Source organism: Zootoca vivipara, chromosome 4 (assembly GCF_963506605.1).
Source record: "Zootoca vivipara chromosome 4, rZooViv1.1, whole genome shotgun sequence".
Lineage (NCBI taxonomy): Eukaryota > Metazoa > Chordata > Lepidosauria > Squamata > Lacertidae > Zootoca > Zootoca vivipara.
The window spans coordinates 90110194-90127446 of NC_083279.1; the positions used below are offsets into that span (position 1 = coordinate 90110194).

Here is a 17253-nt window from a genome sequence, read left to right on the forward strand (position 1 = left end):
CCATCCCTGGGTGGCCTTGAACCGCTAACCTTCTGGTTAACAGCCAGACACACTGACCCACTGCACAAGGACTAGTGTCATGAGGCATAAAAATTTACCCTCAACAGCTGGCCAGTACAGTGAGTGGGATGTAAATTGTGTTCAGAGTGTCTGGTTGGTGGTTCCAGGCCACCCTGGGATGGCAGGAATCCTGCATTGCAGGGGGTGGTGGACCAGATGACCCTTGAGGGCTCCTTCCAACTGTACATATCTATGATTCTAAAGCCGCAAAATGCATAAGATACCTGCTCATGTTCATGTTTGTTCAGCAGCAAACTCGAAGATCCTTCCGAGCAAGTTTGCAAAGAATTGCAGTCTTGCAGGGGTGCCAACTTGAATAAGCCCTGCCCCACATAATTGATCACGTGTTGCCACCCCCTCCAATTTAAATGGCAATGCCCATCAGCTTTGGAGAGGGCGGAGGCTGTCCCCCTCAAAAAAATTATTGGGGCAGGGGGACGAAGAGACCTCGGCCCCTTGGAGTTGGCTCGGTCATTTCGATTCCGCCGAATGTGCTAAGCAGCTAAGCAAGCTCCGCCGCGGCTCTCCTTCGTCCTGGAGCGCCAAAGCCTTTTGCAAACGGCCGCTGTCGCCCCGCCGCTCCCGGGAAAGTGACCCCGCGCGGATTTCTAACTTTCCCTCGGTGGGCGCGGCTCCCTATCGGGGCGGGGCGGCCCCTCCCCCGCCCGCCGGCCCCTCCCCCGGGCAGGTTGCTCCCCCCCCACCCCTCGCCGGCCTCCGCCATTGGCCGCGGCGCCTGGTGTTCGCTGGAGGGGCCGCCTCGGTTGGTGTCACCCTGAGCTCCGCCGCCGGCTCAGCCAGACGCGCGCTCCGAGGGCGCACGGGCCGGGCACACGGACTGTACGGGCGTTTTGGATCGGCGGGGCCGCTTTGGGGTGGCGCCTCGCTGCTTCCTCGTGTCTCTCGGGCTGGGCTGGGCTGGAGCCCGGCGGCGAAGGGGAAGCCGGGCAGCTGGCTGGGCGATGGCCCCGGAGCCGGTGGAAAACGCTGCCCGGCTGCTGCCGCCGCTGCTGCTTCTGCTACTCCTACGGGCGCAAGGCGCGCGCGGCTTCGACGAGGAGGAGCGCCGCTGCGATGCCATCCGCATCTCCATGTGCCAGAACCTGGGCTACAACGTCACCAAGATGCCCAACTTGGCCGGCAACGACTGGCAGCCCGACGCCGAGCTGCAGCTCACTACCTTCACGCCGCTCATCCAGTACGGCTGCTCTAGCCAGCTCAAGGTGGGTCCAACGTCTCCTCCAACCCCGGCCTCTCCGCGCCCCGTCTGCGCTCTTTCCCTCGCTCGCCAAAAGCCCAGGGATTTATCCGGCCCTCGAGGCTGCCGCTTACCTTGGGCTGCGCGCCCGGCTGAGCCCCGCGGACGCTTCTCCTTGGGGAGTCGGCAGCCCTGAGCTGCGCGCAGTTCCCTCGCGAGGGTTGCGATCCTGAGCCCACTTTACGTAGGAGGAGTAATCCCGTTCGGATCGGACCAGGCTTTAACGTCGGGGAAAGCGTGCGCAAAAGAGAACGCCGCTCAGCCACTTCTGGGTTTTTCAAAAGGCTGGTGTTTTTTTTAGCTCAAGCGATGAGCCAGAAGTGGACGCTGCGGCTGGAGTGAATGCATGAGAGGGTCTCGGGGCGTGTGCAGAGTGCATTTCCCTTACCGCTGTGAGAAGGTTGCGATTCAAACTTGTTTGGGAGCAGCGTCCTCTGAGGGTGGGGGGCTACATGCTCTGGAGTGGAATGCTTTCTGTGCATGCTTAAGGTTACTTTTCTCTTATTGCCGCACACAAAAAGGAACTTTAGCCAAGTATATTGAAGGTGGGTGGTGGGGCTCTGCCTCAGACCCAATTATTCTGCTATACCTGGCATGTTATTCACTGCTAGGATGAGGAAATGGTGAGTGTCCCCCACCCTTTCGAAACACACTCCTGGCAGCAATGGAGAGCCTAATCCACTCCTGGGTGTTTCCAGACAGAAGGCTTTGGGGGGATAAGGTGTGCTGATTCAGCCGGGAGTCTGAAGCTGGCCAACTCTCAAACAGGGCAGTGCGTTGTGCATGCCGTGCCCACCCTTCGTAGTTCAAACCTCAGACTGGGGGCTTATTGGATCCGAGTCCAAAAGGCTGGAGATCAGAGTTGCATTTCTGCTTGAGTGTAAAGCCCTTTTGCTGTTCGATGCTACTTTTTGCTCTCTGTGCCACCTGCCTCTTTGTTTTGATTTCCACCTCCTGGTATGGCTCTTCCCCATTTTGCTGTGGTGACCTGATAATGAACCTCTGATGCCAGTAGCCCTAAGCGCTCTGGGATCCCCGGTTCTCAGAAACTCGATAATCCAGCCTGCTGCTGCCCCTTTCAGGTGTTCCCTCCCTCTGCCCCGGCAGTTTGGTGCAGCAGAGCTGCTGAGCCCTCCAGTGGCAGGCACCAATTTTAATCTAGCTCTGCCTCCACATCACATGCGTGTAGCTTTTGCTGGGCAGATGCTGCTAATTCTCAGCTGGGCACAGCCACCCCTGCAAGAAGAACAGTGCCCCAGGAAACCCGTTTGCCCTGTGTACCTGACCCCTTGAAACTCAGATACATAAACCCGCAACTGCACAAGGACGGACACACTAGACTTCTGCACAGCTCCAGGGAATAGTGTCCCCTTCTCCTTGAGATGCTTTGTGGAACTTTGCACCAGATATAGACCATCTCACTCCTTTGTAGAGCTGACCTGAGCCACACAGACACGCCCTCTGATTGCAGGAGAGTCTTCAGAAAGTGATGCTTCTGCAGGGAGCTTCCCAGAATCTTGCATTCGCTGGGGAGCCACAGGTCTGCGGTAGACATTCAGTTCTTTTAAATGAATTGCCACGGCTCCCAACCAGTCCAACGCCAGCTTTGCTATGCCTTGGCACAACCTGGCACAAAGAGCCCAGAGGGCAGATAGTAGCTGACATTTAGGAGAGAGGAAAAACACACACAAAAACAACCTTTGCCAAGTATCTCAAAGCAGCAGGTGCAATTGGATATTTCACCCCTTGGTGGGTGGGTTGGGGAGGGAGGGAGGGAGGGAGAGAGAGAAGAGTTCAAATTAGGAACGCAACACATTGAGACATCTTCACAGCTTTCTGAAGCTGGGTTGTAAATTCTTGCCATCCAAGGTGAAGAGGGTGGCAGGTGCATTTAAGCCAACCAGGACTCAACTCTGCTGCCATCCCTTGCAGTCTTGTTTTGGTAATTCTCTGTTCAGTTGCAGCGAGGGAGGTTGTTTGCTGCTTTATTTTCCAATCTACCCGTGGGCAGTTAATATCTAACTTGCAACTCTGGAGTGCAAAGCCACAGTTCGAGAAATCTCTGTGCATTTCAACAGGGTACTACATTTATTTCCTGCTTTTCCTCCAAGGAGTCTGAGGTTGCACATGTGGTAGTTCTCTCCCAGCTCCCGCCAAATTTCACAACAACCCTGCGAGGTTGGTTAGGCTGACCCAAGGGCATCTAGTGAGCTTCATAACAGCAGTAGGGATTTTAGACCTGCTCCTTCCTGGAACTAGTCTGAGACGAAATGTCAAAGCTGCTTACGCCATTTCCCTTCTATTGTACCCAGAGCAGCTTGCAACGTAAGAATAAAAACAATCAAACAAGTGAGTTATAAAATACGCAATCTCGGTGCAGACATGTGAGAAGGAACTTTTGGTGCAAACATTTCCACTGGGTGTGAATCTGCAGATAGGAAACCCACTTACAATAACATCTAAATCCAGGAGGGGCTGCCAGGGTGAAACAGAATATTCAAAAGATCTCTCCAGTTCTCTTTTGCTTCCCGTGTTTTGCTCCCCCCTCCCTCTCTTGAGGTTAATTTACCCATGAAGTCGGAAAGCAGTTGGCTTAAGAAACGATGGAGCCGAAATGGTCCCCCCCCCTTCTGATTGGCAGGTTATCCCTGCCTGAATGTATGTTCCCTCTGGCAGCTCAGGAATTTGGACTGCTGCTCACACGGGAGAGAGTTCACTCTGAATTGGAGTTAATAAACAAAACGAGGAGCAGCTATGCCTGGAGTATTTCAGCTATTTTCACACCACTGGAGAGAGAATCTTCGAGTTGACTTCTAAATGGAATGTGCTAAAGAAATGGGCAACTGTGCAGCTTCCAAGCGTAGGCAATGGCAAATGAAAAACTCATATTTTTTTCATGCAGTTAAGACAGCCTTGCAAATAAGCTCAGACAAGTTACTAGCCCACAAATATTTTTATTAGCCCACATTAGTAACTGCGGCCTAATATTATTGTGATGTTTTAAAGCATTCCTTCCTGGTCATAGTTACAGGTAGGTAGCCGTGTTGGTCTGGGTCGAAGTAAAATAAAAAAATTCATTCAGTAGCACCTTAAAGACCAACTAAGTTTTTATTTTGGTATGAGCTTTCGTGTGCATGCACACTTCTGAAGGAATTTTTTTATTTTACTTCCTGGTCATAGAATCATAGAACCTTGGAGTTGGAAAGGATCCCAAGGGTCATCTAGTCCAACCCCCCACAATGCAGGAATTTCAGCTAAAGCATCCATGACAGATGGCCATCTCAGATGGTCACTGAGAGAGATTCTGTGCTGCTGGCAGCTAAAGTGGTTGTTTACAAGCTTAATTTTCCTTCTTTCTTTAAAACCGTTTCTTAATGGGAAGCGTGGTATTCTCTTGCATGTTTGGGAAATAAAGATCTTCCAGGGTTTAAAGAGACAGGTTTAATTTAAAGAGCCTAGGTCTCTGTATGTGAGCTTGGACATGTCACCGAGCCCTTGTCTGAAAAATAGGAGTAATGAGACTGCAAAGCACTTTGCTAGACTTATACCAAAACTTTCAGAACCCTATAAAAGGGAGAAAGTCTGTCTAAACTTGGGAGTTATCCTTCCCGTGGTCACTTCATAAATGCAGAGTTTAAAAATCTCGCTATCTGGGGGCAGAACTCAAAACTTGGGTTTTGACACTTGCAGCAAATAATCTCCACAAACAATAATAGTGTGGCTTAGATTCATGAATTGTACAGTTGGAAAGGGGCACCAAGGGTCATCTAGTACAACCCCCTGCAAGTCAAGAATATTCTGTTTAATTCTGTTGCATGGGTTAGGCATGATAGCCAAGTCTTTATAGAATTGAAGGAGGAGATGCTCTGGATGGAATTGTAGTCTGGGGGGGGGGGAGAGAGATATCATTGCCCTTTCCCATGAAATTCATGCAGAGCTTTTTGTTTCTTGGTTTAGCAGCATGGTGCACTCAAGCCCAGTCAGGACTGTAGTGTGGTGGGGGTCTGCAGTCTTAACCAGACTCCCCTCCCTGATCCTGCAATCTGCCATGGAAGGAGGAAAGGTACTGTCACAAATAGTAGGAAGGCAGGGTGAGTCCTGACTGGGACGGTGGGAAAGGCAAAGGGATTGAAACTCTCCCTTCCTGCAGGCCCAGCCTGGGACATTCCCCCCTGGAGCCACCTATTTCTTAAACAAGCAGCTACGCAGCATCAAACTACATGATAAAAGTTGGGGTTTGCCATATTTCAATAAGTGAAAATCCGGACACAAAATAAAATTGCCTATTTTTAAGGGAAGTCGGAAAAAATGACATGGATTGCCATACGTTCGGATTTTCCTGGACATTATTGCCGAATTCCGCCTGGACACTGCTTATGACCACAGTATTCTGGGTATGTCTGGGAAATTCCAGACGTATGGCAACCCTATAAAAGTCCCATCTGTTTTGGCCCATGGCCTTCAAGAGTGAATGATGTGCTTTCTCTGTCTGCGTTTTGTGAAATACAGCTCTATGCTGATCCCTGGTATTGCTGTTGTTGTTTAGTCGTTTAGTCGTGTCCGACTCTTCGTGACCCCATGGACCAGAGCATGCCAGATCCTTGGTATGACCTTGGCCAAATCTTAAAAGTGTGAGCAAAATGCACACTGAAGCTTTTGCAGCTGAACACTTTCAGTTTTATGTTCTGTATTAAAAAGCGATTCCCAAGTTTATTTTCTGTCAGTGGCTTGGAGAGAGAGCATGCGGGTGCCCACCTACATCCTCCTAAAGTTGTCTTGTCCTTTCTTTTCTCCCCCCCTCTTTCTTCCAGTTCTTCCTTTGCTCCGTCTACGTCCCCTTGTGCACGGAAAAGATCGACACCCCGATCGGCCCCTGTAGCGGCATGTGCCTCTCGGTCAAGAGGCGCTGTGAGCCGGTCCTGAAGGAATTCGGCTTCTCCTGGCCGGAAACCCTGAACTGCAGCAAGTTCCCACCGCAAAACGGCGACAACCACATGTGCATGGAGGGCCCGGGGGACGAAGAGGTGCCTCTTCACAGCAAGTCACCCCTGAACCCTGGAGAGGAATGCCATTCCGTAGGATCGAACCCGGACCAATACATCTGGGTCAAGAGGAGCCTGAGCTGTGCCCTTAAGTGTGGTTACGACGCCGGCCTCTACAGCCGTTCGGCCAAGGAGTTTACAGACATCTGGATGGCTGTGTGGGCTAGCCTGTGCTTCATTTCGACGGCCTTCACGGTCCTGACCTTTCTGGTTGATTCCTATCGCTTTTCCTACCCCGAACGCCCCATCATTTTCCTGAGCATGTGCTACAATATTTATAGCATCGCCTATATCGTCCGGCTGATCGTGGGCCGGGAGAGGATTTCCTGCGACTTTGAGGAGGCGGCAGAACCTGTCCTCGTCCAAGAAGGCCTCAAGAACACAGGATGTGCAATCATTTTCCTGCTGATGTACTTTTTCGGGATGGCCAGCTCCATCTGGTGGGTGATCCTGACGCTGACGTGGTTCCTGGCCGCAGGGCTCAAGTGGGGCCACGAGGCCATTGAAATGCACAGCTCGTATTTCCACATCGCGGCCTGGGCCATCCCCGCTGTGAAGACTATCGTCATCCTGATCATGAGGCTGGTTGACGTGGATGAGCTGACCGGGCTGTGCTATGTGGGGAACCAGAACCTGGACGCGCTGACGGGCTTTGTGGTGGCCCCTCTTTTCACCTATTTGGTGATTGGGACCCTGTTCATTGCGGCCGGCCTGGTGGCTCTGTTTAAAATCAGGTCAAACCTTCAGAAGGACGGGACGAAAACCGACAAGCTGGAGAGGCTGATGGTGAAAATTGGGGTCTTTTCGGTGCTCTACACCGTCCCAGCCACCTGTGTCATTGCCTGCTACTTCTACGAAATCTCCAACTGGACTATCTTCCGCTACTCGGCGGACGACTCCAACATGGCGGTGGAGATGCTGAAGATCTTTATGTCCCTGCTAGTGGGCATCACCTCTGGCATGTGGATTTGGTCTGCCAAAACGCTGCACACCTGGCAGAAGTGCTCGAACCGGCTGGTGAACTCGGGCAGGGTGAAACGGGGGGAGAAGAGGGCTGACGGCTGGGTGAAGCCTGGGAAAGGGAACGAGACTGTGGTATAAAGTGGACCAATGCACAGCGGGCGGACCTGCCGGGTGCTCTCTCTCTCCCCCTGCGGGAAGAGTCGGGTTCACGCGAGCCACTGCGGCAGGACCGTCGCAGTGGTTTGCGCACCACGGAAAGGAGCTGTGCTTTTGGGGAGGTGGTGGGGAGAGGGTGCACAGAGAAGGCCCTAATAAACTGCAAGGACTTGTTTGTTTGTGTGTGTGTGTGTGCTGTGAACAGCAGGGCTTTGCTCGCGCAAAAAACAGCAACAAAGGGAGCTTGCAGTGGCTTTCAGAAGCTGTGAAGACAAAAATGGGAACCGGTTGACACTTCTGCCTGAATGCGGCATCCTTGTGCCTTGAGGAGTCTTGGGACTTAGCACCTCCTAGTGACGCATCATGTGCCTTCTCTTTATTCCTCCTCACCCTGCCCTGAGTTGTATTTTTAGCTGTGTTTTCTTGTGCAGGAAAGAATTTAGAAAGTGGATCTCTGCTGCTGTTGTTCTAGGGAACTCGTGTTCAGGGCTGCTGGCTTCCAGGGACTTGAGATCCTGCTACGCAAAGGTCTGCCACCATGGAGGGTTGGAAGGTGAACGTTCGTCTTCTAGCGCCTGCTCTGATGTCTGCATGCCAATAGGGTTGTCAGATATTTGGAAGCCAAGCACAGTCCTTATAGTCTAAGCTGGCCAAGGACAATCTGGCAGCCTTCAGCTATTGCTGGGCTACATCAGCCCCTGCCCGCACCCCGTGCTGATGGGAGTTGTAGTCCCAACAACCTCTGGAGTCCACGAAGTTGTCCGAGGTCAATCCAAACCATGAGTAGGAAGAAGGTAGCTTACTGGTAGATTTCTGAGATGTTTGCTGTTGGTCTTCTGACTCGTAGATGTTCAACCATAGCAGCAACACAGTGACCCTCCCTGAATTATACTGCTGAAATGAAGGAACCCTGCATGTGTGTCTGTGTGGAAGGCCTGCAAGCTCTATCCCAGGCATCCCCAAACTTCGGCCCTCCAGATGTTTTGGACTACAATTCCCATCTTCCCCGACCACTGGTCCTGTTAGCTAGGGATCATGGGAGTTGTAGGCCAAAACATCTGGAGGGCCGCAGTTTGGGGGGTGCCTGCTCTATCCAGTTCTGGGACTTGGAAGCACATTTCTGGGCTCAGAATTCTTTCATTCTTTCCCAGTGTTAGGTGTTCTGCACAAGCTCCAGGTGCTGAACATCAGGCTCTTAAATTAAAAAGCAAAACCAAAGGCGATCCTTGAAATTCGCTGCCACATGGTCTCAGCAGTGGCACCCTCCTGGCTGCGAAGGCACTGCTGCTTACAAAAACTAGACAGGATAAGGGTGGTGAGTGCTGGGGTGGCAGCGTTGGGGTCCTGCTGATGTATGGGGGGATGCCGTCCTCCAGCCATACAGCTGCCTGTCCTTGCCGCGGCGACATCACAGCCAGGAGGGGGACTCTGCCATTTGCTCCCCCCCTTCCTATGCCACTCCTGCCTGGTCCACAGCTATAAAGCCACTGGCTTGCTAAAATTCAGGCATGTCCACAACCCCCTTCTTCCTGTGCTGTAAGAAACCCCTGGTTTTACTTTGAGAAGCATTCACTGAAGGGCTGAACTGGTAGACCTCTGTAGCTCAGGCAAGGGCCACACTCGCACCTTTAAAGTATTGTGACATCGCTCTAAACAGTCCCCCAAAGAATTCTGGGAGGTGTAGTTTGAGAGTTCGATCCCTCTTCCTAGGGGACTCTGGGAATCGTGGTTCTGTGAGGGGGATCTGGGTGCTTAGGAAACCCCTTTCCCCCTCACAGAGCTACTAGATGGGTCGACACCACTCTGAATTGTAACTTTTGAGGGGAAATAATCGGCGTCTCCTAACTCCCAGCATCCTTAACAAACTACACCTCCCAGAATTCTTTGGGGGACTTTAAAAAGTGCTAGCATGGCTCTTAAACACGGCAAGCGAGTTGATGCTTGGATCCTGTTTGCTTCCATGGGAGCCAAACTCAGCTCAGCTTCGGCCGAAACCCTCTGTTGTTTTTTTTTTTAAGGAATGGTCTCTGTAGCTCTGCAGCTGTGTGTCTTGCAAGGGGGTTATAGCTGAGCAGGTTGGATCTGCATATGTACTATACCACTAATCTTCCCAAAAACTGATCTACCACATTCAGAGTAATTGTACGGGGCAGCCTTGGTTGGACTGTACCATTTCCAGCTGCAGTTGCGAGACTAGCTGTCTAAATACGAGAGATCATTTACGGCACCCCCCAAATCTTCTTGCATGTAGAAAGCTAGCACCTCAGGGAGAGTGCTAGGCCCGCATCTGTCACCTTCATGGGCTAGTTTTCTTGTTTTCTTTCTTTCTTTCTTTCTTTCTTTCTTTCTTTCTTTCTTTCTTTCTTTCTTTCTTTCTTTCTTTCTTTCTTTCTTTCTTTCTGGCCATCCGACATGCAACTCCCACCTGTTGTCTGAAGAGGTTACAACCTTGATAGAGAGTGAAAGCGTGTGGTTGCTCTGAACGCTCAGGTCAGCTTTTGATAAGCCCGGTCCAGATCCATTCATGCAAGCTGTTGGGTTTAATGGGATTTGGATGGCGCCGTCCTTTGGGAAATTCACCGTGTCCTCTTGCACGGTTCTTGTTTCAGCGAGGCTTTGTGCAAGAGAGTTCCCTGCTTGGCTGTGCTTATCGGGAGAGACAAAAAAAGTTGGAAACTGAGAGCCTAACCTTAGCTTGCAGCTAGATTCCCATCTTTCTTCTCCCTCTCCTATTCCCCGAATCTCTTTCAGTCTTCCCCCCAACATTGATACATGACTCTGCTGTTCCCAGTGTCGCACGCTCTCCAGTCTCAATAAGAAAAAGTCCTCCTTTAGTTTTATAGTCGTCTTTCCGTCTAGAGAGCATGTGGGTTAATAAGGAAAAGTGAGTGGAGGGTCATTTCTGACAATTGGCTTATTCAGAGCCTGTTTTGTTTTGGTTTCTTTTTCTCTCCTCCCCTTGCCTCGCCAACCCCCCCTCATTCTCTCTCTCTCTCCCCCCCCCCCGGTCCACCGCCGCCCCAGGCCCTCCAAGTAAACCTATCAGTCCTTCCCCGGAGACCCATTGCATTAAGCAATTAAGGCTTAATATATTTCGCTCTGTGTGATTGCATCTGTGTCGACGCCGGTCTGGGCAAACTGAAATGTTAAGTTCCTTGGCAGCTTTGCCTCCGCACAGCTCAGTTGCATAATTTGTGTGTCAATTACAATTAAGAAGACATTCTCCAGCCATGAGACCAGGGGTTACATCTGACTCACTCCGTACCAAAATGAAAGCGCTGTTTGTGTGTGTGTGTGTGTCTTTATCAGTCTGAGAAGAATGTGAGCGTGTGCTTTCCTTTTTCTGGTTTTAGCTAAAAGGGTCAGCTTCCCCCTCACCCCACCTGCCCTGTTACATGACCCCAAGAGCATAAACCTGGCTATTGCTTGGTCAGTAATTCCATCTTAAACATAGGCAGATAGGTTCAGTGGAGCAACAGCCTATTCTAGCTGGTGGGAGTTTGATGACTGTAAACTTGGCTTTAGCCTGCAGGCAGTCGGCAGAAGTCGCTCAGATGTTTGTAGGAGAACAGAATGTTAATGGCTGCCCGATTGCCTGGCGGGCAATTGTGTTCACAGCACGGCTGTGCCTTCCTTGTGTGGGCCTTGAATTCAAGAGTTTTCTTCTTGTGTCCCTCCCCCATGAATGCACAGTCCTTTGCTCCGATGTGCAGACGCTGCGCATGGGTGGCACATACCATGGAGAGCAGCCGGGAGGGAGAACCTGCGGCCCCTCCAGATGTTGCTGAATCCCAACTCCCATCGTTCCTGACCTTGGCCGTGTTGACAGGAGAAGATGGGAGTTGGAGTCCCAACAACAAGCAGAGGCCCATAGTTTCTCTTTAGAAGAAGGGGGTGCCACTATAGGCATATGTGCAAGGGCTAAAATAATAATCCCCCCCCCCCGGGCTGGTGCTTTTGGGTTGGCACCACAAGCACAGAGCTGGGGGCGTGGAGAGCTGTGCATGTCTTCTGCTGCTCTTACTAGGCTCCTTTAAAAAAGAAAAGAAAAGCTTTCCGGTCTAGTTTGGCTGGTTTTAGAAGGAGTTGCAGCAGTATTTTCCCCTCTCCCTTTCCAAAGATCATTCAAGTGCCTCTCTCAAGCTGCCTGGGATCAATGCATATGACAGATTGTTTCTGCTGGGTGTCTTTTTTTTAAAAAAGCATCTGCTCAAACCTCTTGGCGCTTGAGAGTTCTGCTGTAGCTTCCTTTCTCCCTTTTCACCCACTTCAGTGGCTACTTCCGAGCTACTCCTCCAGAGGTTATTTCAAGCTCACCCAGAGTTCCTATGTTGCCAATGATAGCACAGTGCAGGGAACTGACCTGGTGCTCAGATACTAGTTTCCCCCCAGGAAGAACGGGGATTTTCTACCGCCACTGCTGCACTCAACGTGGCAGTTTATTCCTTTTTCACAACTTCCCCCTAACTCCTAAGTTTTGCATTCTATTTGAGCTTTTGCAAAACTTTAAAAGTCACTATCGTGCAACATCGTGTCCCTGTTATTTGCTTCCAGAAAAATAAACCTGTTTGCAAATAATATGGATGTTTAGTGCATAACCTGCGTTCTCACCCACTATATTCCAAGAAGTGGCTTGCTTTTGTGTCATGTGAAAGCTCAAAAAAATAATGTGGAAATTAAAAGTTAGGGAAATGTGGAGTTGGACTAGGCCGCCATGTGAATGCAGTAGAGTTCCTCTGAAGCTCAGGGAATCTTGCCATAATATCAAGGTGCAAACCCATTTGCTCCTAACATGCTATCTCCAAACTGGGGAGGGGTGGCACGTCTTCTAGATGCTTTGGGAACCTGTGCTAGGTGGAGCTGATGGGGGTTCAAGGGACCTGGAGGGGAGCAAAAATCTCCCTCTTGGAAACACTGGGGCAACAGCCAATTTGCTGTGCCACCTGGCTGCCCTCTCCATCCCTTTTGCCTCGAAGCAGCCAAGATTGTGACCAATCATCTGTGGGAGAAATCAGTTAAGAACACAAGAGCCTTTCAAGGCCCCATCCATTCTAGCATCCTGTTCTCCCAGTAGCCAACCAGATGCACATGGTAAACTCGCAAGCAGAACCTGAGCACAACAGCGGTCTCCCCACTTGTGAGTCAGCTGGACTAGCTTAGTCAGTAGAGCAGGAAAAGACTCTTAATATCAGGGTCATGGGTTCGAGCCCCACGTTGGGCAAAAGATTCCTGCATTACAGGGGGTTGAACTAGATGACCCTAAGGGTCCCTCCCAATTCTACAATTTATGATTCTCAACAATGTGTATAATTAATAAAGAATATAGCCATCCTGGCTAGTGACCATAAACGATAATTTCCACTTGCTATCACTTGGTCTGCCTTTTTAGATATTTAGATTTCCTTCCAGCCAGGTGAGGGGAAATCGTACCTGAGAACTGGAGCATAAATAAATGGTCCCAGCTATAGAGTCCCTGCCTGACATTGTTTCTTATTCCCCAGGTGCTCTTACTAGGTGATCACCCTCTCTGCTATTGGCTGTGGGGGGGGGGTCATGTGGCCTGGGCCACCTTCAGCGCCACCAAAAACCATTACCTGGTGTGGGGGGGGGCAACCCTTCACGCAAACACTATCATTCCTGTGTCCCACATCCCAACTGTTGCTTGTGGGCCCGGGAAGCAGATCTTGCTGCCACGCATTCGGTGTGCAGATGTCCTCTTTCAAGGCCTCCATTCATGGAAAGGCAGTTTGGTGTGATCACAGAAAGGCTCTGCCCCAGAACCCCTTGCAAATCTTGCATCCTGAATAAATAAATGAATTCTAAGGACCCCCGTGGGTGCATCTCTCTTGCTTGCGAATGTAGAAATGGCCATTTGTCTTTTGGGTCCTAATCTGTGCATGACCTCAGAATAAAGGAACCCTGAATTGTCGAGAGAGGATTGTAGCATTTCAGGCTGCAGGTGTGAGCCACCAGCACTAAATGTCCTCTCCCACCTCTTGCTCCCTGCAAATTTTTGTGTTTTTTTTTTAAAAAGGCATATTGGAAGAGTTGAGCACAGCTCATTCCTTCCTGTCCTGGTTTTCTATTGTTAGCTAGCTTCTGCATAGACATAGAGGGAGGGTTCTAGGGTTCAAATTGGCTCTCCCCAGGCCAACACCCTTCGCCAGACCTGTTTTTGCATCCTCCTCCCATGTTTTCTCGTGGCTCGAATGTGCTTTGGATCATTCTTCTCGGTTTCCTAGCTAGGGAGCGGCATGTGAGCGCAAGGAAGCTCGCCCGCTGCACAGAATCCACATCTATTGGTCTCTCCCCCTCCCGCTCCTGGCAAGTGGCCCCCAGGAGGTTGTCCAGAAGGGAATGTGGCCCTTGAGTAAAAAAAGATTCTATCTCCCGTGTCATAAAAGGACATATATATATATTTTAAAAAGAAATGCCTGTGGTCTGAGATGGTACAACTGTTTTTTGCTCATCTCAAAATTCCTCACACCTCTTTTCTCTGCAGGTCTGGATTGGAGCTGAATGATTCGACTTCTGGGTTGTGGCTTTCATTTTTATGTATTCATTATTATTTTTTCCATTCATTGCTATTTGTTCTTCTAACAACGAAAATACGACGTTTCCAAGATTTAAGCACCTTTACTTCCGATCTTACTTTCCCCTTTAATAAAGTTCTCTTCTGTTCTGGAGCAATTTCTTCCCCCCTCCTTTTTGCCCTTTCCTTGCTCCCGTTAAAAGTAATTGTCCTAAAACAAACCAGGTTTCTTAAGCTGTTTGGCACACAGGTACATGTTTTATGTTACTCACCTTCAGGGCGATAACTGCTTATCCCTGAACATTTTTAAGGTAAATGGACACTGATATATATTTTTTCTTTGTTGGTGATTGTACAGAGGAGTTGACTACCGTCTATTGTAAATTTCTAATTTATCATTGTACAAAAGACCCCAAACTTTGCTATTTAATTTTTGTATCAAAATAAAAGAAAATGTTTTTATTAATATGACGAAGTGGCGGCAGGTTATTTTCCCTTCACAATGAACAGCGAGTGAGGGTGAGGTGAGGATTTGAGTGTTCAAACCCTTTAAAAGAGCTGCAGGCGGGTCGTGTCTTGAGGTCTTCTGCTCCAGCCCCCACTCAATGCTAGAAAACCATCCTCAGCAGATGGTTCTGCAACTTATTTGATGACCTCCAGGGAAGGTGTGGTGAGACAGAGATAAAAAATAAGTCATGTCAGACTAATCTGATCTCATTTTTTGACAGAATTACAAGCCTGGTAGATGAAGGGAATGCTGTGGATGTAGCCTATCTTGATTTCAGCAAGGCCTTTGACAAGGTGCCCCATGATATTCTTGTAAAGAAGCTGGTAAAATGTGGGCTAGACAATGCTACCATTCAGTGGATTTGTAACTGGCTGGCTGACCAAACCCAAAGGGTGCTCATCAATGGCTCCTCCTCATCCTGGAGAGTAGTGACTAGTGGGGTGCCACAGGGTTCTGTCTTGGGCCCAGTCTTATTCAACATCTTTATCAATGACTTGGATGATGGGCTTGAGGGCATCCTGAGCAAGTTTGCAGGTGACACCAAATTGGGAGGGGTGGCTAATACCCCAGAGGGTAGGATCACACTTCAAAATGACCTTAACAGATTAGACAACTGGGCCAAAGCAAACAAGATGAATTTTAACAAGGAAAAATGTAAAGTACTACACCTGGGCAAAAAGAATGAAAGGCACAAATACAGGATGGGAGACACCTGGCTTGAGAGCAGTACATGTGAAAAGGATCTAGGACTCTTGGTAGACCACAAACTTGACACAAGTCAACAGTGTGATGCAGCAGCTAAAAAAGCCAGTGCAATTCTGGGCTGCATCCAAAATGGTCAAAGGCCTGGAAACAATGCCTTATGAGGAACGGCTTAGGGAGCTGGGTATGTTTAGCCTGGAGAAGAGAAGGTTAAGGGGTGATATGATAGCCATGTTCAAATATATAAAAGGATGTCATATAGAGGAGGGAGAAAGGTTGTTTTCTGCTGCTCCAGAGAAGCGGACACGGAGCAATGGATTCAAACTACAAGAAAGAAGATTCCACCTAAACATTAGGAAGAACTTCCTGACAGTAAGAGCTGTTCGGCAGTGGAATTTGCTACCAAGGAGTGTGGTGGAGTCTCCTTCTTTGGAGGTCTTTAAGCAGAGGCTTGACAGGCATATGTCAAGAATGCTTTGATGGTGTTTCCTGCTTGGCAGGGGGTTGGACTGGATGGCCCTTGTGGTCTCTTCCAACTCTATAATTCTATACATGGTCCAGCTGCTATAGTGGGTCCAATGCTCAAGAAGGCGGTTTCTGCATCTGCTGTGGAGGGAAGTGAGGCGCAGATGAGGTTCGTTGACCTGGGAAGGCAACCCATTTAGGAGAAGGAAAACTCTGATCCTAAAATTTCGCCTCGCAGGATATCTTCGGGGGAAGAAAAGGCTCAGGAGTAAACCCTACGCAAATTCAGAGTGGAGTCCCTAAGACAGTTGGGTGGCACCTTCTAAGCCTCCTTCCGGCAACTCCTGCAGCTAAGCTGGTGCCAAACGTCTTGCTCTGCTTTCCTTTGGACCAGGCACCCCCAAACTGCGGCCCTCCAGATGTTTTGGCCTACAACTCCCATGATCCCTAGCTAACAGGACCAGTGGTCAGGGATGATGGGAATTGTAGTCCAAAACATCTGCAGGGCCAAAGTTTGGGGATGCCTGCTTTGGACCACCTCAGCGAGGCTGAGAGGGGTGGTGGTCTTGTCACATGGGCAGCCCAGGACCTCCACATGCACTGCCCAAGTTTGGTCAGTTCGGTGCTGCTGGCGTTTGACTTCACCCCTGGCAGCACACTCTATTGTCTCTCAAGACAGACGGGTGCCAACAACAGGCTACAAGTTCTGCAATTGTTCCCCAGGACAATGTGCCACCTAGTCGTCCGGTCTTATCAAAACACTTGTTTGACAGAGATCTACATTAGGCTGCCTTCCTTTTAACTCAGAGCCACAGTTCATAATATAAGCAGGTAGTGTTCGAACCCAAGAGGAAGAAGTGACAGCATTTAGCTAGCGCCTGTTAAGAAATAGCTCTGCCACTTCTCTATTTGCATTAGCCTTTAGCTAATTTCCTGACGGTTACTCCCATTTCCTGACGTTCATTCTAAGGAAGAGACACATCCTTCCTGAAATTCATTTGAAAGCCTGCCTTCGTGTTAGTACTGCTGAGTAGAGCAAAAAGCAGAGCTAGACACTGTCAGAGCAGCCTCACGTTGAAGGATGTGCAAGCTTTTGAGCACCATAGAGCTCTTTCTCCAGGCAGAATAAGAATAAACTACCAGCCCACAGCTTTGTCGCTTTTCTGCACCACTTTGCAAAGTTCTATATCACGTCCTCGTGAAAATACATCAGCATTCTGGCGCACACATGTCCTAATGTATAATCCCCCCCCCAAGCAATTTCCCCGAAATAGAATGCTTTTATACATAAACTAGTATCATGAAGCCCGTTAAAATAATGGGTGCTAGAGCAGACCTGTTGCTCTAACAACCTCGGGGACATGCGCAGAGCTGATGAAGCGGCGGGTCTGCGCTCGAAGTCCCAATGGATAGAACTGACCCAATGGGGTGTGAGTTAGGAGAAGGCCTCGCTTTCTTTCCTCCTCCACCGAGGCCAGCAAGCGGCCCTATGAATTCCCTTCCCGGACCTCCTACCTCAGCCCGGCTCAAGCGCCGCAGCGGCCTGCCCACCTCATTCTCTCTCCTG

General features: G+C 49.8%; 1 protein-coding gene across 1 annotated transcript; it reads left to right on the top strand.

Moving 5' to 3' along the window:
* Positions 1-796: 796 nt before the first annotated feature.
* Positions 797-13502, top strand: FZD4 (frizzled class receptor 4). The gene is made up of 2 exons (XM_035115541.2): positions 797-1283; positions 6130-13502. Exons 1-2 carry the CDS (start codon positions 1023-1025, stop codon positions 7459-7461), a joined length of 1593 nt encoding a protein of 530 aa, XP_034971432.1. The 5' UTR covers positions 797-1022; the 3' UTR covers positions 7462-13502.
* Positions 13503-17253: the final 3751 nt, after the last annotated feature.